Genomic DNA, 25,868 nt, shown 5'->3' with positions numbered 1-25,868 from the left:
CACAAGAAAATGTCACTGCTGAGTATGACAAGCTGACACGGCTGTCAATAAACCACACTGGCTGCCTCTTTATAAGCCAGAAACTGAAGACACACATTAGAAGAAGTACAATATGCTTCTGAAACAATATCTTTTATTAAAAAAGTATGGAGCTTCGATTTCAAGGGGGAATTGTGGAACCAAAGATATTCTGAAACCATCATGTAGAAGGCATTAAGTGGTCATTTTTTTAAAGGCACTTCTGCATTGACTCAAGAATCTAGTGATTTGCAAGTTAAATATTCCAAAATTGAAACAAAAAATTGAGGTTAGAAATCTTCACAGCTCGTCAACTCCTCCTCCTCCTAATTCATATATCAATAGTTTATTGTTAACAATCTTATAACTTTTGGCTGCTTGCAGTCCAAACAAAGAAATGTATATTATGAGTTTCATAAAGACAGCGTTTATTGCAGGTCTGTTGTACTGAAACACTCCGCAGGTGTCTCTGCACTTCTCTGTGCTCACCTTCAGTATAATTGCTCAACATATTTTCATCAGGCTTTTCCTACTGTGAGGAAAGTACATTATGCCATTGTCTGTCTGCCTGAGTATAAATTGGTTTGCAGGTGGGGTTAAAGGTGACATTACCAGGTGTCCACAGCTGGAGAGGGCTCATACGAATTCCAACATGGATTAATTTATTAAGAAATTGGGGCCCAGAGTTCCTAACTTTGCCCCTGGAAGTGGAACAAACGTTTCATGTACAGCTATAATGCCGTGACCGTCAGGAGCCGACTATGGAAAATCGCTATAGGTTGGAAATGGAAAACTGTACACTTCCCTGTAGGGCCCAGCAGGGTGCAGATTTTCTTTTATGCCGCTAACCCTGTTGGAGCAATAAGCAGGACTAATACTTTTGCACGGAAAGCAGAATTACTGGAGAATTACTCAAGCTCAGCTGTCAAACCAATAAAGCAATAAAGATGGAAGTTGAATGTTTCTGTGCATACAGGAAAGTTAAGCTGATATAAGCTGATGATCGACACTTCAAAACGGCTGCCTTCTCCACCAGTAGCTCCTCTTTGAAGAATATTATTTCCAGTCTAATATATTGTGTGATTTAATACCAATTGCTGTGTCTTTAATTAGCTGGACCAGAGTGTTTGAAATGGAAAACGAGTGCCAAAAGGTCTCGACCTTTGCCTCCCGGAGGCCGGAGACCTGCTGTAATGTCTGAGGGTCTACATGTAACGCAGCGACAGGTGGCTCAACATGACAATAGATGATCATCAGTCAAATCTTCTTATTTATAGTTTGGCCTCCCACATTTAAACATGAATTTCTAGGCTTTTGAGCATCTTGATGTAGATTTTATTTGAGTTTTGTGTCGATTATTTATCCTTGAAACAGTCTGCTGGAGGTCATAATGAAATAAATATCACACAAAAACATTAGGATGAGTTTATTTTCTTTGTGATTTTGATTTGGGCAAATATATAAGATAACACAAGAAGAACAAATCATTGTTGCCATGCCTGCTCTTTGATTTGAGTTACTATTGTCACTTGACTCGGATGGTTTCACATGTCAGTGATACTAGAGACTCATTAATGTTTTATGACTGTGGCACAAATGCAGATTTTTTTTATTTCAGCACTGCACTGTTGTATTAACTTGTGTCTGTTGTGTGCTGCATAAAATGACAGACTGCCCTGAAAATGTCCAATTAAAACCATCTATGTGAGCAGTACTAGAAGGGTGTTTATCCTCTATTAGTAATACAACAAAAAACACTAAAGTAATGGCAAAGAAACTGGATCAATGCAAAGCAAAAGTGACTGTTTGCAAGACAACACAAACTCTTGTAGGGGATTTCTGCAGAATGCATCACTAAAGTTTTCTACTTTGCTGGACAGACTGTAATGTCACGTGTTTTCCCCTCAGTAGCTCTGAACATTATTTACCCAAACAAATGACGTCTTTGCTTCAGTAGCCTGCCACAGACGTATAAACAAATGTTCACCTATCTGCAAATAATAGATATGACCCAAAACTAGTTATAAAGGCCCATTTGTTTGATAATGATGTGACTTCATGTTGATGAATAGCTCATTTTATGTCATTCATTTCTGTGTAAAGAGCTTTTTTAAGACTTGTGAGCTGCAGTGGGCTGCATTGAGGACATTTGAATTGAGCTGAGTACATTTTTCCTGTGGTGTGGTGAGTTGAGGCAGCAGCCTGGTGACTTCTCTCCACCCCCCGGCTGTGAAAGAGGGAGGGAATTAGAAGTCAAATTAGGAGAGGGGGTGTCTGTAATGAAACCAGAGAGAGAAAAGAAGTGTGGAGTCTCTCAGGAACTAACACGAAAGACAGAAAGAAAGAAGGAAGGAAAGAAAGGAAGGAATCAGAGAAAGGAAAAGGTTAATTTTTAAATACGTTTCAGGCTCCCCCTGCATACTAATCAAGGAAAACAGCAGCCAGCTGTGAGAATAGAGTTGTAATCTTCAGTTTTTCATTTAGTGAGCCTTTAAAAGAAGCATCACAAGCGTTTTCCTCAGTGAGAAGACATCCAACTGAAGTAAGTACATGAGTTTGTTTTCCCGTAAAGATGACGATGTTTCTACTGTGTGTTAATAAGTATAGTATTAACTGTAATAAAGTGGCGGCATCAGGACGAACCGGCTTCTCACACGTGGCACGAGACTGAGGAAGAGACATCTTTGACGGTAGATGCCAAAGAAGAGATGCTGCTTTAAGAATATGTGGGAATATGTACAATGAGAAATGTTTAAAACTCTGGGTGTAAAGATGGGAAGAGGGTCTGTAGAAACCAGAAAAACGAGGCTGAGTAATGCAGCTGAAAGGATCGGGGTATTAAACTTGTTTCGGAAGTGACTTGTCTCTGTAACTACTCCTCCCTTTCATTGAGAAGTAACTACTGCTGTAGTTGATTATGTGCCGCTGCTCACTTCCTATAAAACAAACATAAAGTTACACCCAAACTAACGTGTATTCATCTAAAATGAAACTAAAGTTTTACCACTGTTACAGAGTAGCAGCAGTCGCAGACACGTTTGAATCAACAAAGATGAAGACGTGATGCCTTCACGGCTCCTCGTAATTTAAACTTGAACTAAAGAAGTCAGTAACAAACCAAACTATGAGTTCTGTAGGATTTTGTTTCATCAAGTCAAAGCATGTTTCATTCTTAAATATTGTACAACACTCATACCATATCTGTAAATAAGACTGTTTTTTGTAGTTCATCCTAAAAAAAAAAAAAAAAAAAATACTAGAACATAGTGAAAATTGCCAAGCATCAAAATTTCCCAAAGCTTATTGGTCTCAAATTGCTTATTTTGTCTGACTAAGAGTCCACAATCACACAGTATTTAATTTAGCTTTATGGAAAACAGAGAACAGCAGCAACTGTTGACATTTGAGAAGGTGGGATTGGAAAATGTTACATGAATGATTCATCAGTGATCCATAGATCAGTTAACAACACTCTTGATGACTAATTTCAGACTAACCCAGAGGCTAATCGACTCTGCAATGATATAAATTCCTTTTGTAAGTCTGACGGTTATTTCAGGCTCTTATTGTCTAATTTACACTCACCTGTAGTATAGGGCTGCTACTAACGATTATTGTCATTATCGATTAATCTGTTGATTATTTTCTAGATTGATTGATTGATCTATAAAATGATCAAAAATGGTGATAAATGTCAATCACCAACATCCTCAAATGTCTTGTTTCATCCCAGCCAACAGTCAACAATCCGAAGATATAATATGTTTAAATTGATAAAGACTGAAGAAACCAGAAAATATGAGTTTGTATTATATTATATCCCTTTGAGAGGCTGGAACCAGATCATTTTGGCTGTTTTCTTAAAAAAAGCAAAAAAGCAATTAATCAATTATCAAAATAGTTGTAGGAGTAATTTTCTGTCGTTCGACTAATTGATTAATTGACCAATTGTTCGAGCTCTACTGTAGACGTGTGGATTTAAGGATGAGGGGAGTATCTATTAGTCCTATATTAATCGTTTATGTGTGTTTAACTCACAAATACCACATTTCGGACAGCACGTGACCGTCTCAGCAGACTTGGTCCGGTACGGTCCTTTTCAGCGGCCGCCCCGCGGTGTCGGTAACCGGACCCCAGGCTGAGGTCATGCCCGCGGAGAGACAGCTGCTCTCCGGCCGGGCGCAGCTTCGGGGGTTACGTTTTTTTGGACTCCTCAGGGGGAACAGAGGCTCCCGGGGCGAGCGGTTTATTTTCTTGGAAACTTGTGAGGATAAAGAGTTTGCCGTGCGGCCCTTTATGTCCTGCAGAGGGTTGATAAACACGGCTGGTCAAGGTCAGAAACAACCCCGCGGGGAAAAAAATAGAGCAGCACTGGATGGGAGCAGCAACACAGAGACTTGAAAGAAAGCAGGATCACGTGATGGATCAAACATGTCAAGATCAACTCAAATGTTAACACAGAAACTGTAGGAAAAAGGCAGAAAAAAATGTTTATTTGAGCATCAATAATCCAAACTTGACCCACGCTATAAATATCAGAGCCTTCCATGGCCTGTGAAGTTGGTCATGGCAACATTGCATCATTCAGCTGCTCAGGTATTTCAGGAAGCAGCTTCCTTATATGGAGACTTCACCTGCTCTCCCTCTACACACACACACACACACACACACACATTTCACAGTGTTATAACAGGCATTAACAACTGCCTGCCAACCTTAAAAAGACCCGCCTCTTAATGTCTTAACTTGTTTGCAAGTCTTTGTTGGCGTTGACCTTCCAGTGTCACAACACCAGGGCGCTCCTTATCATCGCCGAGGCCTTTTGGTCTGTGTTTTGGCTGCCTGCTCCTCAGGGTGACAGTTTCTTATTAACTGCTGTTGCACAAAAAATAGGGCGGGAAACAATAAGCAGAAGTGGAGGCAGCGGGCCTAAACTTGAATGTCTTGCATCAGTCCACGTGCTCGTATAACCTGAGCTCACACACAGGATCAAATGATACCTTTCTTTTAGACACACACACACTGTTTTCATGACACCGAGTAGCCATGACTCCCTCGCTTTGTGTCTCATAAGTAATGCCTACTATGAGTGTGTGTGTGCGCGATGTATGTGTTTATTGTGTGTGTTGATGTAAATGCAATCCATGTGGCCGCAGCCTCTATATTCAGGCCTGTAATGGACAGTCTGTTCTGGTTTGAAAGACTGTTCTGTCTGGCTGCTTTGCTATTATGTATTAATACATAATCAAATTATAACTCTGTGGTCAGTTCTGGGACCCGTTCCGCACTTTCTGAGTCGTTAAACACAAAAGACACTTTTCTTTTGTGTGTGTGTTGGCTCTGAAAGTATAGAGGGAGGGAGCGTGGAGAGGATTAATAGCGCTCAAAGTGACACAGCGAGAGACTGGCATTCAGCAGAAATGTGGATTTACATTCAGATCTGAAATAGTAGTGAAAACTTTCACAGTACAGTCATTAAAAAAAACAAATATATATATATATATATATATATATATATATATATATAAATCAAGTCTTTAGAGTGCAGATATCCATCTTTTTTCGTCTTGGTGATATGTCAGTTTTGATTCACATCATTAATTAAAATAAACACACAGTTAATAATCAGTTAAACCCTTAAACTGCGCAAAGTTATTCAAGATATTCTGTAATCAGGATCACAAGTCTTGATTAACTGAAAAACAATTTCAGTTAATCAGTTGTCAGAATAATCTCACCTCCGAGTTCATTTAGTAGCCGTTCTGGAGCTTTAGGACGACAATCTGTCTACTATCTGCTGGTAAGGGCCATGTGATCCAGTCAAAAGTTCCAGAACAGCTACTAAATGGACCTGGAGGTGGGGATGTTTTGGCAGTGGCTCTTTCTTAGATGGCAGTGTGGTGTATTTTCATTAAATGTCATAGGTGTGCTTAAAGACAATATTAAGCTACGCAGATTGATTTTATAAGTTTATAAGCAATAAGGGCTAGTGGGATACAATTTGTATTGGTGTAGTTATAACCTCATGAACCATATTTAATCACACTGTACGTATAGAGGCACGGTAGAAGAATCATAATCATACACTGGAGAAATTTGAGTGTGTTTGTATTACATGTCACTTTGCTTGGGTCTGCATTAAAGTCTTCACCTTTTAAAAAAAAATACCCTCTGGAGGAGATCAAAAAATAAGGGTGTAAAATGACTAAGAATAACTTATAAAAATAAAAGGCCAGAAGACAACTGGGCAATAATGGTGTAAAATGATTCCCAATACTTATATATAAAAATTGGATATAATCAGGAAGAATTATGTATGCCAGGACATATCCACAAACAGCTCAAAACATGGTCTGAAGAGTTTTGACCAACAACGAGTGACGAGATAAAAGTAACATAATAATTGGTCAAAAATTAGGGAGGGTGGATGATAAGGTGTGACCTAAGCCGACCCAAGGACATAAAAACAGATGCCCCAAAGAAAAACCTTTGGAGCAATTTGGTTCTTTGTAAAAAGTGCTACTCGTTCCCCTTTTCTTGCCGGCAATAAAAGAACACTTTGTTGTTTGGACCTCTGACTCCCTTTTTATTATTAAGAGAGAGTTTTTGCTCTGATACATTTTTCTGCAACAATTCGATACAACAGCAGCAACGTCACTGTTTGTGAGTAAAGGTTTTGACATTCACAGTATAATGATATTCTATGATTATTCATTAAGGCCGTTTCTCGGTATGATTATAGATAAAGGACACACTCATTTTCTCTATTAGTAACTGATGATGTGATAGTTGTTATATGTCGCCCACTCTTATCATGGTGTACTGATAGGAGCGACTCTGCAGTACGAAATGTACTGAAACACAATCATTTATGATAAATCATGATATCCAACACACTCCTAACATGACTAACATGGTAAAAAGCAGAAGAGCTGAAACGAAATGACTGGTCGATTAAGTCATTAAAGTCTATAATGGAATTAAGTCTGTAAATGGAAAATTAAACAGCTTGATTTAAAAGAGAAGCATTTCAGTTATTTTTTAAAGCAAAAATGGAAAAAGTTCTCTGGTTCCAGCTTCTCAAATATGAATATTTTATGACTTTATGTCTTAGTCATATATGATAGTAAACTGAATATATTTGGGTTGTAGACTTTTGTTAAGACTTTGGGGAAACTATGATGGACGTTTTTTGCTATTTGCTGATTTTTTTTTATAGACTAAACTCTCAATCGATTAATTGAGAAAATAATCTATATATAAGTCAATAATAGAGCCAAAACCATTTGGCAACTATTTTGATAATTGAATAATTGTTTTGTCATTTTGTTAAGCAAAAATGCCAAAAGATTTGCTGGATGGAGCTTCTCAAATGTGATGATTTGAAGCTTTTCTGCGTCATCTGTGACAGTAAACAATTTCTTTGGATTTTAGGCTGTTGATCGGAAAAAATAAGACATTTGAAGATGTCGCCGTGGGATCTTTAAGGCATTTTTCACTATTTTCTGACATTTTATAATGCATATAATATATATCATAATATAAAACGATGACTTGCTTAATTGAGAAAATAATCATCAGATTAATTGATTATGAAAATAATCTTTAGTTGCAGTCCTAAGAAACAGGAATCAATAATCTCCATTTATTTTCTACTTTACAACATATAAGTCATACAAAACTAAGATGAACAATGTGTGACAAACTGAAACGTGAACATGTGTGCCATCATTCAAATGTCTATTTTATCTATCTATCACATCGGAAAAGGGAAAACTTATAATTTGATATCTATTTATACATATTTCCATATAGATTATTAGTCCTGATCACTAATTATTCACGCCGAGTTGTGCACACCATCATTAAGCCTCTTTACTGAGTGTACTCTTGATTAACTAAAGGTTAATTTGTGGGTTATTCATTAACATCACTGAGTGAATGAGAGCTTTCTCGCTCTGTCGCCCTGTTGGTGAGAGTTGGGGAGTCGTATGCGTGTGTGTGTGTGTGTGTGTGTGTGTGTTTTCAGCATGGGGTGTCAATTACAAAAGAAATCCCCTCCTTTTACAACTCTCTTTTCAGCACAAACGCAGTGCACTGGACTATGGATAATCGCATTACACGCACGCCTCATGAGCACATACGCAGACTCATGGGCACATGCAGAGACAAATCTGTCCCATTAGATCCTCTTTCTTTCTCCCATACGACACACACACACACATACTTAAGAAGATGTCCTCATTAAAAACTACTGAACATGTTTCCTGTTTGAGGCTTTGACTGCAGCCCCCCGATCCCACCCACCTCTCTGCAAATCAAGGCTTTCCTCTCTCTGTTCCCCTCCAGTTCCTTCTGCTTCACTGCCAGATGGAATAGCTGGTTATATTTGGATCTTTGTTTCTTGTTTAGATGCTTTCCAGATGTGTGTGTGTGTGTGTGTGTGTGTGTGTGTGAGTGTGTTTGTAGGTGGTCATGACCAACCTGATTTTATCTGGTCACTCACATTATCTGTTTTATGTGTGTGTGGTGTTGTTGTTTATATTAAAGTTGCATCAGTTAATCCCAGTGAGATAAAACCAAACTTTCCACCGCATTTACATCCTCTTTGGATTCACCTCTATGCCGCTTTCATATGGAAATACAGCCTTTTTAAGATGCTCTCCTTAGTTTCAGAAAAGAAAGCAGACAGACTGAGCGCTCTGCATTGTTTCCTTTGGTCAAAGTCAAAGTGTGAAATAGCTGCTTTGCTGACAGCACAGTGGGTGGATTTCTGAGGACAATCCAGTTCAAGGTGTCAGGTACCCGACTGGGATTTACAAAACAATGACCAGTCACATGGGCATTCATTAGGGAGGCTGAGAGAAAAATGCACCATCTCAAGGTCTCCCCAGTGAAGTAAACATAATGAATTATCACTGTTTTTTTCATTCAGTTGAAGTCAGTAGAAAGACAGAACATCAGAAAGTGTCAGAAGAGTCTCTCTCTGGTGCTCGTGGTTAAGTTTTATGCTATTTTTTTGTGTGTTTTGTGCTGTTTTTAAGTATTTTCTTGTGAATTTTTGTGCAGTAAAGACCCATCTAGGGACGGTCATTGCATGCTATCTTGAGCTATAAATGTTGTAGCTATGTGGCAATAGTCCAAGATATATGCATCTCCCTATAAAAATAAGCACACACACTACAAAAACACATTTGTTTCAACTGGTTTTTACACATTAACATGGCTTCACATCTCAGGATGCTAATTAAAGCTGAAATTAAAGCTCACAATAAATATTCCAGGAATACTTTGAGCACCTATATTGTTTTATGGTTTTAATCTAAAAACATGAATTAAGGGCTTCAACGAAAGACTATTGTCATTTTGGTCAGAGACTCCTCCATCAAGAAATTTACCATTTATAGCAAATGGTTATACAGTGAGATAGATTGTTAAATTATTAGTTAGAACATTAAATTTTAGTTAAATCAACAATACAAAGAACTTAATGAGACACATTAGGAGGAGGTTGGGATTGTGACGGTGGTTTAAGCAGAGTTGAAAGTTCCAGTCAGCTGGTGAAGCATGAATAAAGCAGCTGATGCAACCACAAATTCAGTTGCTCTGCCTGAACTAACATTGTGCTCCATTATTGATTGAATTTTTTCAATACAAATCGTATAGATGAATTGAAAAGTCTATAAAATGTCGGAAAATTCTATCACAATTTACAAGAGACCAAGTTGACGTCTTCACATTGTTTGATTTATCTGACGTGCTTTACAAAACCAAAACATTTTCAATTTATAATCATATAGAACAGAGAAAAGCAGCCAATCATCACTCTTGAGAAGCAAGAACCAGCAAATGTTTGGCTTTTTTGTGTAACAACCATCAATTATCAAAATTGTTGTCTATTATTATTTTGACACTCGACTATTTGTTTCATAGATGTTCGCCATCCTGTTTCTTTACTTTATCCTGACATTTAACAAGGTTTTCTTCCTGTCCACCCCCCTTACATCTTTACCCCTCCTCGTCTCTCCTCTGTCGTAGAGCAGCGATGGCGCCCTCTCTCCTCCAGGCCTACAGGAGGCGCTGGTGGATGGCGGTGACGGCAGTGATTGAGAACCTGCTGTGTTCGGCCGTGCTCTTGGGCTGGGGGTCCCTGCTCATCATGCTGAAGAGGGAAGGCTTCTACTCCCACCTGTGCTCAGGTAAAAATCTGCAGCTCTGCATCACTTCACCGTAATGTTCTGCAGGCCCCAAATAACACATTAACATGGTTTAATCCGCTTGATACTTAAAGACTTTTCCAATATTCATGACCTTTTCAACCAATCATGGGCATCTTGACCCCAAAGTAGGGAGTCACTGGTTTATGACGTATAACCTTACTGTCAGAAAAGTCTCAAAATGTTTTTGATCGGGCCTTTTTTGTCCATATTCTGAACTCTCACCGTTCTTATTATTCCCCCGCACTCGTTCCCACAGTGAATGACTCATTGGTCGTACCTTTGGGCAACTCCTCCGACGGTGAGGGGGAGAATTGGCTCAGCTGTGTGGACCAGGAAGAGATGCTGAATCTGGGATTCACCATTGGCTCCTTCTTGCTCAGCGCTACCACCCTGCCCCTCGGGATCCTGATGGACAGGTTTGGGCCCCGCCCAATTCGCCTGATGGGCAGGTAATGGTCACGGACGTTTCACGTTTGCAAGGGAGTGTGGTCGTCTGTACCCTCTATTTTTAGATAATCATATGGAGATTTGAATACTGCACATATATACTTATTATGATGGTGAGAATCTGAAGCGAAAGCTGCATAAAACAGTTTTTAATCCCTTATCTGTGATTAATGTTATAGAGAAAAAAAAGCAGACAGATCACATTCCCAAAGAGGGAGGAGGGAGATTGTGCTCTTTGTGTTTTCTCAGCATGTGTGAATCAGTGAATGTAGGTGGGGTTGTAGAGTGTGTGTGTGTGCGTGTGTCTACACCACTAAATGTTGGTGTACAAACATGTGAGGACAGGTATAGCCTACCTTCTCATGCGTAATGCGTACTCAGAATACTCTACCTTTACTCAGAGTAGAGCCAGTAGTATCTTTACAGGTATGTAAACTGTAAAATGCAGCACACACTCACACACCTGTATTTACTCCTTTTCTCTTTCACAGTTTAAGCAGCCATGAAATTGAATATCCACACCAGGTGCTTTGATAACAAGATGAAAGCTGATAATAAACAGGAACTAAGAGTTTTATCTGGAGCTGTGTATGTTTTAACATTCGGGCTTACAGTTTGAGACTTTGGCTGATAACCAACGACTTTACTGCTAATTTTTGATGTTATTTATGTATGAGAATATTGGTTAACTTTATAGCTGGTATATCTGAATCTGCTGGCCATATTCAACAGTGTCTAAATTCATTTTTCATCGCACTTTCACTCAATTACATGGCAGCTGTGTGACTCAGACATTTGCAAACACATAGACTGTGAGTCACCTGCAGAAAGTAATACTGTGGTATTTCTAACATGGCCTGTGGCAATTTCTATACTTGCTGGCTCATTTATGCAAGCACAATTTATAATTGATAAATGCTGTGATGATATGATACAGTACGCAAGACCTTAAAATGTTCTTCTGTTACAGCTCATGTTTTGGTTTCTCCTGTATCTTGATGGCTGTGTCGGCTTACGACCCTCCAAGTGAGTACAAATCAACAGACAGTAACACATGTGGCTGATTTGAATATTGTCTGTGGCATGAAAACCTTCCCACTTCAGTCTATTTCAGTCATCGTTCTGTTTAAGTGCTGACTGACAGTTGGAAGTGTACCACCTGAAGTCATGATTTACTTAAAGATAACAAGGCCAGCTGGTTGTGTGGAAGAGCAACATCTTTATGTTAACATAGTTAACACAGGATGTGTTCCTTCACCTGTATTATATAACACACTGCTCATAGCCAAAGGGTAAAAACGGGCGAGTTTGACGTATTTAGTTTGAAACTAAACCTTTATTCATAGGCCCAACCCAAAGGTGTATGTAGTACAAGGATAAAGTATTGTAGTATAATTGGATTGACGTTGAATTAATTCCAAATTGCTAATACATATTGTCTAAGAAGGGCTGTTGGAGAGGTTCAAAGCAGTGACTTTCAGAGGGCTGCAGAGTTTAACTGTGTGACACAGACAGTTACACCTGGTGCACTTGGACAGGTGTGCCAAGAAGTTTGGAAATGAGCGAGCTCCAAATGCTCCTCAAACGATTTTCTCCACATTCTTAACATTCCCTCCTCCACAGCTGTCCATGTTAGCTACTAAAGCTTACCAATTGGCTCTAGCAGCAACGGGAGCCATGTGGTTTCAGATGGGAAATTGTGAATAACAGTCACAGTGTCTCAGCTGGTATTAAACACACACCAGGAAATGTCTGCGTGCTACCTAAAAATGCAATATTTTTATTTCCATGTCGCCTGTTTATTAAGCTCCTGCACCAACTCCTTCTTCCACTTTATAACAGCCTTAGTATGCTTCAAGAAGATCATCTAAATGCCTGAAAGTTAGAAACTCCCTTCCCCTATATCCTCCCTGAAATTGGAGGTGCTGTGTCCAACATTTTTTTATTCCCCCTCCTCTATGACAACCAGCTTCTAGCCTCATCTAGTCTAGTTTGTCCAGCTTTCTGTTGGACTTGTTGGACAACAAGTCCTCTAACCTTGTTTTAAAATTTACCTTGCTTTAAGTCTTTCTCTGTGTTCCTTCTCTTCCCTGCAGCGCTGTCAGCGCTCATCTTCCTCGCTCTCTCCCTGAACGGCTTTGGAGGCATCTGCCTGACCTTCACCTCCATCACGGTGAGACACACAACCAGCCGGAAACAGAAAAAGACACAGATTCTGACATACAGTATGAATATAATATTGATGTTTGATAGGAGATTTTTATCTGATATGATATCCATTCGCACAGAGTATAGATACCATATTATCAGTGTATTGAAAATGTAATTTATGTAGATAAATAATCTACATGTCCAGAAAAGTGCATTTTAGAGTCACAGTATGAGTGTTACTATTTTTCTTTTTAAGTTTTTGATTTGCTATAACTGCTGTATGGAGTCATTTCCATTGTTTTTGTGGGTGACGTCCTGCTCACATGCTCAGCAGCACCAGTATTTTGATGGTTATCATATCTGTTATCAACTACTACACGTAAGGGCCTGTTCGAATCTAGTAGAGAAAGAATGAATGAGGGCGAGAACGCCTCACCTCTGGAATGGACTGAGCTTTGTCGTCTTATTTGCAAACCACAAATTAGATTAGACGATCATCTAATGCTACCAAGGCTGCCTCTGTCCTCACACTATGTACTCTATGTGTCCCTGAGCACCTCCAAATTGTTGTCAGTGTGTCTTAAATTTTTAGAATATTTAGAGCTGTCCAAATCATATCTGACAAACCAGTCATTCAGCTTACAAGTAGATCAAAAGAGGATAAAATTAAACACACAACGCAAATCATTTGATATTTGACTTCCGAGCCAAAAGGAAATGTTTCAGTCTGTCTCTTTGTCCTCCTTCTATGGCTGTGTTTACGTCGTTCAGCCACACACACAAAGCACAGACTGTGAGAAATTAAAACAAGCCTGCATAGCCTCTTGTCTTTCTCTCCTCCATCGTCGTCATGTTAAGTATGCATGCAGTCATCCAACAAGAACATTCGTTACCTTATTCAGATACCCGATCTGGTTTTTTTACCAGTAAGAAGAGGAAAGTTTTTCGGTCACCGCCAAAATTTACCTTGCTAATATTACAGCGCTGAAACTGTCAAGAGCTGAAATGTCTCTACTGTGGTTACATAACTAATATTCTGAGAAAGTACAAATGTAGGGTTGTGTTCCTGGAACAAAATGCGCAGAGAGGTTTTGGTAGCTGAGAGGCTCAGCATGGCTGGGGCCTCTATTTGTCTCAGCTGAGGAAACAGTGTGTGTTGGGACTGGGAGCTGTGTTTGTTTACATTCACGTCAGGCATGTGTTTTTGCGTGTGATGTGTCAGCTGGTACCAACGTTATCAAGTGCGTTTTTTTATTGTTGCCACTGCCTCCTGTGTCAAGTATTTCGCTTTGCGTCGGTACAGCGTGTGCATGCTTCCCTGTCTGAGCTGCACATGATTTGTCACAGATGGAAAGTCTCCCATCTGTGTTTCCACCAATAACGGCCTGCGGTTGACCACACACCCTCCCCAAGGCTCGGCCCACTCACCTCTATCCAAAACACTCAAGGCCACACTTTCTCTTGTCTCCTCTGTACTCTCTGACTTCCTTCTTCCTTCCCTTCTCCTTCTCCTTCTCTTCCTCCCTTAATGTTCTGTCTCAAGTTCTTTCCCTCTCGTCTGTTTCTCTGTTCTGCGCAGCAGTCAGCAAAAAAATCAATTCTTTTCAACTCTGCATGACTGTGCACACATGTGGATGTACAAATGTGTGCGCATGGTTATGTACACAAAGGGAGACAGACATGAAACAGATGTCAAGATAATGAAAGTCAAAGCTGAATATGGACAGATGACCCTCTGCTTTGACCTCTCGTCTGTGCGTTGACTGTAGCCGGGCTCAACGTAAAAGAACAGCTAAGACATTCATCTCAGTCTGTCTTTCTGTTGACTTCCACAAGTTAAATGGATGTTCTGCTACTTAACAGTCAGCTGTGCCGTTCGGTCTCACTGAAGACTGCTGGCAATGGCGATAAATGGCTGACATGACTGTTTTAAGGCAAGAAAAACAAAAAAACAGACTCGTCCCAAAATGAAAGGATATGAAAATTCATTTTCTGAAACTTCAGAAAGAACGTCAGAGGCAGGATTTTAGATGTGTTTGTACGGAGTAGACGCAAGTAACAATAGTAAAATAATAATATGGAAAAGTGAATAACTGAATGAATGAATATAATGTAAATAAAACCCAAACATATATGAGGAATATGGATTGGAGAAGTCCAGATAATGCTTTTTCCTCAAAAAGTAAAAGTGTTTTGGACAGGTTGTTCAAAATCAGATACACGTTCTTCTATTTATCATGTACAAAATTGCACAATTTGGTAAAAATAACACTAAGATAAAGTCAATCTTTTTTTACACCATCAAAAGTATGATACAAGCTGTCTACTGTGCATACTACTACTACGACCTTGCGTATATTGGTGAAACATGACATTCATATTTGTACGACAGGTGCACACATGCATAGAGTCTCAGGTGTAACATGAGTCAACATTTCTGTTTCACAGACGCAGACAGAGATACACATAAGTACAAGTATGGATACATCACATGTTTGTGCCCCAAAAAAAAAAAAAAAAATCAGCAGTGCATGTTCGTATTTGTTGTGAGAATCCGTGAGAAACTTATTGTGGTGAGAGAGTGATTAGCCGCTAACACACACTACATAACATAAAATAGATATTACTCACACACATGCTTGGGTAATGTTCATCTCTCCGCTGGCTGTCTTTTGTTGTTGTTGTTGTTGTTGTCGTTGTTCTGGAGAGCTGATGACGGCATAGCACAAGGACATAGAGACATGCACACACATTCTGTCATCATTTTTAAGCATAAGTGTGAGAGAAACAGCTTCAACGGATTCCAAAACAAGAAATCTCTGCTCCTCTGCTTGTTATTGTCCAAGGTTTCCAGCTATTATTATGGCTAGTTACCCCCCGATACAATAACATATTATAGTTTTAATAAACAATAGCAAAGTACGTATTAATATTTCATAGTGTGATGGAGCAATTACAGTTTACACAGTCATAAACGTTCCACTAGCAAAAACACAAATCAGAAAACAGCATCATAACATAAAACTTAGGTAGGTTTTGAACATTTCTAGTCAAATATTGTAACTGAACAAAATTGATCGAGGTCTTTACAGACACTATGTGCTCTGCTCTGGTGTGCACATTTATATATATATATATATATATATATATATATATATATATATATAAAAGTAATGTAGCAAACAAAAGCAGAAAACTGGCAGCAAAATATGAATTTCCCAAAGGAGCCTAAAAATGATAATTAGAGGCCAAAAGGAGTAAGGGTTTTCACTGAAGGAACAGTGATGAAAATTGTAAATGAATGAATGAATGAATCACACATCTCCAGTTCAGCTGGACAATTCCCCTGCGGATGAAAAAATAGAATAAACAAAACATTACAAACTACTTTCTTGAAAACCTGTAATCGTTTGCTGTGTGACTTTTCACAGAGTTCAGAACACTGTTGTGTGTTTTTTCTTTTAAAATGAAATTATTGAAACTGGCAAATCGAAGAAATAACTCACACTTTAATTAATGTTCAATACATGTGACCATGATACATGTGACCATGATCCTGTAATCAGTCCAAGTTCATTTTCATATAACAGCACAGTAAAAGGGTGTTGCCTAAACTGATAATAGTTTGAGGTTTGCCCTGCAGCTCCTTATCTCACTGTGACTGCATCTTCTCTCTTCATTTTCAACATTTCAAACCGATCCGCCCAAAACAAAGAAAGAATGCTTTGAAAAACATCCAAATCTTTAATTAGACCATCATTTCTAACAATTAGTTTAAACTCTCTAACCTCATTAACCTGTACCCCGGTAGCTTTGAAGTTCATATGAGGCCGTCGTTGCATAACATAGAGGTGATTCACTTCTGCTTTAGTGGTTTTAATGCCACATCTCTGCCAGAAACACACAACCTTCAGGACGCCTTGTTGGTTCCTGGACACTCAGCTTCCAGTAATAATGTCTGTTAAGTATCTTAAGTATGAATTCTACTGTGAGCGTGTCAGATTGGCTCTGAAGGAATGAGGAAAGTCCTCTGTTGTATTTATGGTAACAGATATAGATTTGCCCTTCAACAGTATTGGCTGCATGCAGGGGCTTGTCTGATCACACAGCAGTGAGAAAAGTGCTTTCAGTTGTTCCTCGTTGCATTTAACGAGAGCTGTCAGCCTTCTTTGTGCGTACTTTGGTGTCTGCTAACAAAGGTTGGTCAACAAATAAAGTCCTCTTCAGGGACTTGTGGATGACCCTCAGAAAAGATGCTCAGGGTCAATTACAAAGCGACTTCAAAAGCGAGAGTCATGCGTCACGGTTTGAAGCTTCCATACAGGACGTAGAGGACTTGTGATCAACCCACGATCTTTACATTAGACCGCTTTTTTTGGTGTTATATAAGTCCAGTGCAGCTGGACAAGAGCACTATGCACTGTGAGGGATAGGGGCTGGACCAGTCTATGTACAGTGAGAGCTGAGGTGGAGAGAAGAAGCCGGTGTTAATCAGCTGTGGTTTAGTGTTTCCTGCTGGGAGCTCCACAGATAGAGGGGCTGCAGCTGGAGCCTGGAGAGATCAGTCAAACCAAAAAAATGTGACTCCCACTACCTCTCTTTTTTTATCATTTCTATCGTTGCTCTTTTTTTTAACATCTCTCTTCTTCTTTCTTCCTCTCCTTTGCAAATGTTTCCTCCTCGTATCCAACCCTTCTTCCACATATTCAGAAATTTCAGTGCTCATTAAGCGACTATTTGGCCCACTCTCTCTGCGATTAAAGTCTTAATTAAACTTGGTGCCAAAGTCTTACAGCACCCAAGTGAGTGAGCACACCAGGCGTAGAGCCTGAACTGATTAGTTGTGACAAGCAAACAGCCACAGCTCCATTTTTTGCGTGACTTTCTGACACCAGTTGATCCTCGTGTGCCTCCAGACAGTCACATGTTTCTGTCCACGTCCCCCTGGCACCGTTAGGATGCAGGACATGTGCTGCAATGTGTGAATAATGTATTTTATGAGAACTGTCTGCCGCTGGCACATGCACCGACACATGTACACACTTCACGCTTTTTCCCACTTTCTCTGTCACACGCGAATCTCTCGTACACACACTCTGGTTAGCTGCTGCTTGTCCTCTGAAAGCAAACATCAGTTAACTGACATCTCACATGGCTGGAATATCTTTGCTTTAACATTAGTAAGTGATGCGAACTCCCCTGTGTGCTCAGAGGGCCCTTGCGCCTACATTCCACGAATCTCTGCAGTCAGAGAGTCCAGCGCTGCGGCTCTCATGGCCAAGACAAGACGGGCCATGAAGTATTTCGATTCTCCAAACTGCTAAATGACGAGTGTTCTCTTGAATGTTTTTCTCATCTCGCTCAGACAGTCTGGCTCTCTTTTGAGCAACTTCAGGAAAGCGTTTTTTTTTTCCTGTTTTCCTGCCATCATCGTTGTTTGGTCAGCCCTCGAAGTGACCCCATGCCTCCCCTGAAACACACACACTAGTCTGCTTACCACTAACTGTCACCACAGCCTATCTCTAGACGGATGCCTAACCCGCACGCACACGAAAACATACTTTCCTTGCAATTTTACATCTTGTTGGACAAAAAGCAACTCCAGGAATGTCTGTATGAGGTAATAAAGTTCCTAGAAACTTGTTCTTGGGAGTTATTTCATAAAGCAGCAGGGAGTCCGCTGCAAATGTGACAGTTCTGTTTCAAACAGTGTCACTGCACACGTTTAAAGCACACTCATATAACATTAAAAAAAGTTACAGACGTCAGGTGTTTATGATTGAGTCCTAGGGTAATTAGACACAAATACCAGCTACACTTCAAGCTTATTACCCATCTCTGCCTTTCTCCTCAGCTCTGCATTGCTTTTGACTAATTGTTTTAGTTTCTGGCCTGCAACTTTACTCTTTTGGTTCGCTCTTGCTGTTTTCAGTGAAAAGTCTCTATGGACCCACTGAACTCTTCCTGCCCAGCACCAGCTGGTGAACATAGAGCATCTAGCAGCTAAAAAGACAGATATTTCCCTCAGTAGTTAGTGGAGAACAACACAAAGCCACAAGGAGACTGAATATTGGACTTAAGTTCACCAGGTTGCCTGGAACATGACTTTCAATGAATGATAATGTTGCACCGTATCTGCTGGATGTGCAAATACGCCACGGTCGGTTCACCATATCAACTTTATAAGGTAATGATATGCAAATGCTGTGGTTTCAGCTTGTTGTGTTTACCCATGTGGTGAAAAAAAAACGTTAATGCAGGTTTAAAGAACATAAATGGACACTAAAATACTGTTGAGAAATCCACACTTTTTAAAATCATTACATTTACTGTTTATAATTTACAGTGAATGTTAGCAAGGTTTGTAGATTATATTCATCTCTCTGGCCTCCATTCATCCACTTCTCTCTATGCTGTAGCCAAGACAACCTGAGGTCAGCATTGGACTCATAAATGTCTGAATTGTGCGTCCTCGGGGTTAAGATGCAGCATTTAGCTGCAGTGTTCAGTTCTGGTGGAGGTCTTTTATTGAATGCCATAACCCTCTCTCTCTCCTGGTGTTTCCTGTCTGTATCTTCTCTATGAGTCTATCCAATAAAGTCAAAAATAATCTTAAAAAAGTAAATAAATGTTTGAACTGGTTGAGGGGAAAAAAGTTTTAATATAAAAGTGTCAGCACTATTTTTTGGCTCATTGTGTTCATAATATCTCAACCCTGATTTGACATCACTTGGTCTGACTTTAGAGAGGTCAGTGTAAAGGTGTGGGGAGCGCACACACCTGTGGAAGGGAATTAAGGGAGACTGACACTAAATCGGTGAACTCCGACCCAGCCGTAACATTAGGTGATGGCAGCAGAAGTTTGGAAAACCACATTCAGAGTCGAGAGAGAATAGTGAGCTTGTCGGGCAGCACACCTAAAATCCCACACATGTGATTTTATAATCGTGATTGACCCATTTAAAATTCTAATCAAAGGACACTGAGTGTGCTGGCAGCACAATAGGTCATTGTTATGTTAGCTAAGCTTCTTACTACTGTAAATAGGTCGACCTGATATATGATGTGTTAGTGCCTGGTGCCTGGTGCCTGCTACGTTGTCCCCTTTGCTGTGTGTCATGCTTGCCCCCGAGCCGGGTCCATGGAGCCGTGTGAAGTTCCTCGACTTCCACATTTTTAATCCTAACTCAAAGAATTTGTTGAAATGGCAAGAATAAAGACTGTGGATGCGTGTCTAAGTATAGCTTAGTCTGTCTTTGAACTATGGGGTCAGGACCCGAACTGGGTCATAACTTTGTTTCTTGTTTCCTCATGACATGGGGACTAATATTGTTTTAATGAGTCTGCCTTGCTCAGTGTTACTGAGTGCAAACCCTGGAGGCAGAAGAGGTTCACAGACTCTACACTAATGATGACTTTCTCAGTCTGGTTCATCCTTCTGCTCACACAAAGCAGCTGCCTGCCCTCTGCTGGTCAAAACGACTCACTAAACCACATTTCTCTTAACGGAGGTCTAAGTGATTGGTGATTAATTGATTACAGTAATAGAACTAAAGATATGTGGAGTCTTTCTATATAATTAGTTTCATGTTCCTCTCTTCCTCTGTTTCTGCAGCTCCCCAATATGTTTGGCGCTCTGAGCTCCACTGTCATGTCTCTGATGATCGGCTCCTACGCCTCCTCTGCAGTCACCTTCCCCGGAGTCAAGGTACCAACACAGTTATATATTAAGAAATGAACAATAATATTGACATATTCTACACACCTTTCCTTAAATAAAACATGTAAATATATAATCATAGTACTACATTACAGTGCCATTTTTAACACTTATATCACATATAGTTTTTTTAGTACAGCCTTAAAGGATAGATTCACAATTTTTAAGACTATCCTAAAACAATAGTCAGATGCCCAAATGAATTGACACGTTTTTCTTGCCATAATTATTCCTCCTGTTCATACTGGCCATTGAAGATCCCCTTATAATGCAATTACAATGTAAGTGATGGCAGACAAAATCCCTCACAGCCCTCCTACTGTACAGCGAACAAATCCTGTCTAAATATTCATTTGGGCACCTGAGAAATTGTCTTCACCCCACATTTCACTGCACATATTGTTTGAGCAATCTGGAATCTTATTTTTACGCAGCATTATTTGATTGCCATGACTATAAGAACAGATAGATTGAGTTGGAAGGCAGGATTAAATGATTGATTTTCAGAGAAGCTGAAGACTGTGTGGTTGTGAGGTTCAAACTGTCTCTTTGCATTCGAACTTCAAAAGCAACTGCAATATGCTTAAAAAAAAAACTTTCCACTTCTTCCCCTTCAGCTGATCTACGATGCAGGCGTGTCCTTCCAGGTGATCATGTGGATGTGGGCAGGTCTTGCTGGGTTTGTCTTTTTCAATTGCTTCTTTAACTGGCCAACAGAAGGTTTCCCAACACCCGATGAAGTGGACTACAGGTCAGTGTGGCTGCCAGTTTGCTGATTCATCTCTTAGAAAGCGACAGCAAGACAGAACAATGTTTAGCACATCAACCCTAATGTCTCTGTGCGTATTTGTGTCTAATAGTAAGATCCTCACAATGCAAGAGCTGCCGTCAACGGACCAGAAGGCTGTCGGAGAGAGACTGAGCCAGAAAAATGGGGATGTCCGACACTCCACAGAGAAACTTCCTAATGGATCTGACGCTGCACCAAGTAAGCCGAGAAACATAAGACATGAAAGACTGGATGTCCCAGAACATTAACAGTTAAACTCTTTCAGGAAATTAATCGTTATCATCTTCCCTTTATATAATATATATAAAAAATAAGTAAATAATCTTGTGTAACTGTCTCCTCCTCTCTCAGATACAGTTCCCTTCCGTCGGTCAGTGTTCTCTCCCATCTTCCTGTGGAGTCTGGTTACGATGGGGATGTCCCAGTTAAGGATCATCTTCTTCATGGGCGCCATGAACAAGATGCTGGAGTTCATGGTCACCCACGGTGATAAAAACCGTGAGTGTCAAACCCTAAAACACAATCTCAGCAAACAGTTTGTGGGTTTTTATATATTTGTTTTATGCTCTATTAAAAAGTGTTAATAACAGTTTTTCATATTTCAGCATCTGAGCAGCTGGCGCTTGAGGCAAAAGAGAAAGGTGAGCAGCCTTATAATGTGGTTTCAGATGTGTGTTCTGTGTGCGACTTTGTGGCATATATTACATTATTATATGTCCTCTTTCAGTGAATTTCTACTCGTCTATCTTCGGCACCCTGCAGCTGCTGTGTTTGGCCACTTGTCCTCTGATCGGTTACATCATGGACTGGAAGATGAAAGAGTGTGAAGAGGAGAAGCCCGTCCCTCCAGGCACAGAGCAGAGGTACATGCAGTGAGTCGTGATAGTTTTAAAGATGTAAACTCAAACCGTTTTCTTTTTTTTTTTTAGATTTTTAGGGCATTTTTGGCTTTATTGGATCGTTTGACAGTGAAAATATAGACAGGGCTGGAATCAAACCGGAAACATGACACACATCTTAACCACTAGACCTACAAGATGCTAAAATAAAAGAAAATTGATTGAAAAGTATCAACCTCTATATGAATTATTATGCTAAAGAAACACTGAACTCTCGCTGAATGTCTTCACGGCCTTGTGATGACCCATTTATGTTGAATACGTTGGTACTTGTGAATGTGGGATGAAGACATTTAAATGGGAGTGTTCCAGTTACCATTAATGTTATAACACGCTGGTCTGTTTCTCATCAGACAGACCAGCGGACCCAAGAGAGACCGTAAGATCCAGAAGGTGACCAACGCCATGAGAGCCTTCATCCTCACCAACATGCTGCTGCTCGCTTTCGGATGCTGCTGTCTCATAGAGAGCCTTCCTCTGCAGGTAACACACACGCACTATGTTAGCCAGAGGACAAGTAAACAAAGAGTAAATGATCCAGTGCTTTATGTATCTGTGATTGGTTCATTAATTGTGTTGCTGCTTGTCTCTTTTCTTGTCGGTGTCTTAGGTGTTGACCTTCATCCTCCACACTATGGTCCGAGGCTTCATCCACTCCTGCTGCGGAGGCCTTTATGCTGCTGTGTGAGTGATTTCAACTTTTATAACAGTGTTATATTTTTAGACCTGGCAATGATAGTGTTTTCCCAGTCATTTAGAAATGTTTCCCAGCACCATATAAACAACTAACATAAATCAGCACTTTTACAGTGTGATAAGAGCAACCAGATGTGTTGACAAACTGGGACGCAATATCCTGTTTGTTCAAGAAACACACCACAACACTTTTTAACTAAACGAAATAAATACTGACTATACTGAGCACAGTACTGAACACTATAATACAACTTTATATTGTTAAATGCAGTGTACATGTCTTCCACATACAGCATCAGCTCTTTTCACATCTTGTTGCTGTTTCAAACTCTTGGTTAACCACCCAGTTTCTCTCCCACAGCTACCCGTCCAACCACTTTGGCACCCTGACAGGCCTCCAGTCGATGATCAGCGCCGTGATCGCTCTGCTACAGCAGCCGCTCTTCATCGCCATGGTCGGACCGCTCAAAGGAGACCCCTACTGGGTGAGGACACGCTGTCATCTCTACAGGCCCGCACACTTCAAACAGAGACACACAGATACACACAAAGCTGTCAGTGCTGTTCAGTCTGGCAGCATGTGTATGTTTGGGTCTCAATTGTCAGGGTGCAATGGGGCATTTTGAGCACAGAAGATGTTTTTTTTTGCAAGCACATAAGTTATATTGTGTGTCACTATAATTTTTTTTAAAAAGTCTCTTGTCTCTGTCATCTCATCATCCCTCAGATCAACTTGGGGCTGCTGATCCTCTCATTGGCCGGCTTCTTGTTGCCGGGTTACCTGTACTATCACCGCAGACAACTACAGATGGAAAAAATGGCCAGAGACAAGAAGGCTGCTGGTCAGGAGATGCAGGCGCTCAACCACAACGAGGCCAATGGCTACAAGCCCCACAGCAACGGACTCGCTGCTGTCGAGGCTTAAAACAAAAGACAGCAGAGACAAAGAATTTGGGGAATTGTAGGATTTATTTTTGTATGCGCCTTCAAAATGAGCACCAGCAATCTCTACTCATCCATAAATATTCCAGTGTTTTTTCTTCGGTGTGAATTTTGCTCACTACAAAACTACATCACAGAGCAAAATACAATCCTCCCCCCGTATTTTTGTTTTTGACTCGGAGTTTGACTTTAAGTTGTTTTCATGCTGCGGCGTGATTTTGGGGAGAAAATGTGTCATCATCATTTGTTGCTGTTTATTTATTTTGGTTTATGTCAAAGAGCCAAATTAGTGTGATTCAAAGCCATAGATTTCACTCGCAAGCACACGCAAAAGGACACATGCACGCATCCAGGTATGGCCTCTGTGTCAGACTGCGGATATCACGGTACTTGAAACACTGTTATATAGTTTGCAGAGACTTCTTACAATCATCACGAGCCTTGCTATAACACCAAAGAACAGCTTAAAGACATTAGGAACGTTACACTGTCAGTATTGTTTCAAAAGTGAGCTGAATGGAGCAAACTTTTAGTATATTAATTGTGTTGTTTCTACTGTAAACCCCCTCAGTAAAAGCTATAAATATACAGTATATGTATGAAACACTTTTGAAAGCATACGAGCTATCAAAGACAATATAAAGCATCTGAAAATCTCAATACCATACTTCTGGTACGTATGAAGAAGCTTTCGGGGTATTTTCAGAGCCCAGCTATTCACACACACACACACACACACACACACACACACACACACACACACACACACATATGTACACGCACAGATAGGCTGGTTGTAGAGACACCATATCTACCTCCTCCGTTTCCGTTTTTTTTTTTTGTACTGTCTCTCTGCAACCGACTCCTATGTCTGACAATCGATTGTTTGTTTGTTTTTTATTCACATTAGAAAATATTAAATGTCAAATACCCAAGACAACAAATGTAATCAGTGCAGCATTTTCTCCTTGTGTTTTCATATTGAAGCTGATTCAGCTCTTAGCATTTCTGAATTTTTTATATGTAGGAAAAAAAAAAAGTTGTTTTCAAGTAAATTTCACAAGGAAAAATATGACTGATTTTTAAAATTCTGACACACAGTGTGTGTCAGTGATATGAAACACTTTGTACTGCTTTATGCACAGTAATGAACTAGTGTGTGTATAAAATATGTATTTAAGTGTCTTTTTATACTCTAGCTGCAGTAGCAATAAAAAGGGAAGCATTTGTTTCAGCATCAGTAAGTGTTATTTTGTAGTGTGCTAATTATAAATGAAGCTCAGATGATTTACTGTGTATATATTTCGCTTATGCCTTTTTGCTTTTTTTTTTTTTTTCATGTGTTGATTTTGGAGTAAAAAAACATCCAGCAAAATTGTTTTTTTTGTAAATAGAACTGAAGTTTGTCTTTTATTTTTATTACATATTCTGCTTGCATTACTATATATGGGTGTGTACAGTATATTACAATGTATTAACCAATGACAGGGGAGACACTGGCTGTGGTTTAGCTTGTTTTTTTTAATGTGATTTTTCAGTTTGGATACTTGAAAGTCACCTTGAAGAGACAGATCCAGCTGTGGTTTCAGTCAGCTGCAGATAAACTGCATGTTCTCAAGTGACAACAAAATGTAGACTTTCTGTACATGTTTGCTCTCCACACTGTGACAGTATCATACAGATTTATACAATCAGTTTGTAAAGAATGATTTTTTTTTTTTCAACTCAATCCATTTCAGTATCAACTTCCTTAGTAGCTTGTTCCAGTCTTGTCTGATGCATTTATTTCCTGCTCTCTAATTCTCCTTCATATATAAAATGTGTTGAGCTTCTTGTATCATTGCTAACCCTGAAGAGGAATGAGATTCTGTGTTTTCTATAAACTCTGTGCCTTTTGCTGCTATCTCAGCTTTATGCAATAATAGTGAATGTGAGATTAACGCCTCTGCCAAACCAAAGTCAAGCTTGAAGCTTGTCAATAGTGC

General features: G+C 39.8%; 1 protein-coding gene across 2 annotated transcripts; it reads left to right on the top strand.

The window, feature by feature from the left end:
- Positions 1-2,302: 2,302 nt before the first annotated feature.
- On the top strand, positions 2,303-25,117 carry slc43a1a (solute carrier family 43 member 1a). Of its 2 annotated transcripts, none has more exons than XM_044364137.1 (15): positions 2,303-2,560; positions 10,057-10,217; positions 10,495-10,687; positions 11,656-11,711; positions 12,782-12,858; positions 20,452-20,544; positions 21,174-21,307; positions 21,417-21,544; positions 21,698-21,844; positions 21,952-21,987; positions 22,074-22,209; positions 22,599-22,728; positions 22,856-22,929; positions 23,303-23,426; positions 23,669-25,117. In XM_044364137.1, the coding sequence occupies exons 2-15, from the start codon at positions 10,064-10,066 to the stop codon at positions 23,864-23,866; spliced, it is 1,680 nt and encodes a 559-aa protein (XP_044220072.1). In that variant the 5' UTR covers positions 2,303-2,560; positions 10,057-10,063; the 3' UTR covers positions 23,867-25,117. The 2 variants fall into 2 exon arrangements, with proteins under 2 accessions (XP_044220072.1, XP_044220073.1); XM_044364138.1 differs by lacking the exon at positions 2,303-2,560 and adding an exon at positions 6,466-6,681.
- The last annotated feature ends 751 nt before the right edge of the window (positions 25,118-25,868 follow it).

This window comes from Thunnus albacares, chromosome 10 (assembly GCF_914725855.1).
Source record: "Thunnus albacares chromosome 10, fThuAlb1.1, whole genome shotgun sequence".
NCBI lineage: Eukaryota > Metazoa > Chordata > Actinopteri > Scombriformes > Scombridae > Thunnus > Thunnus albacares.
Note: the sequence above shows the minus strand (reverse complement) of the source record. Positions and strands in the feature narration are given on the sequence as shown.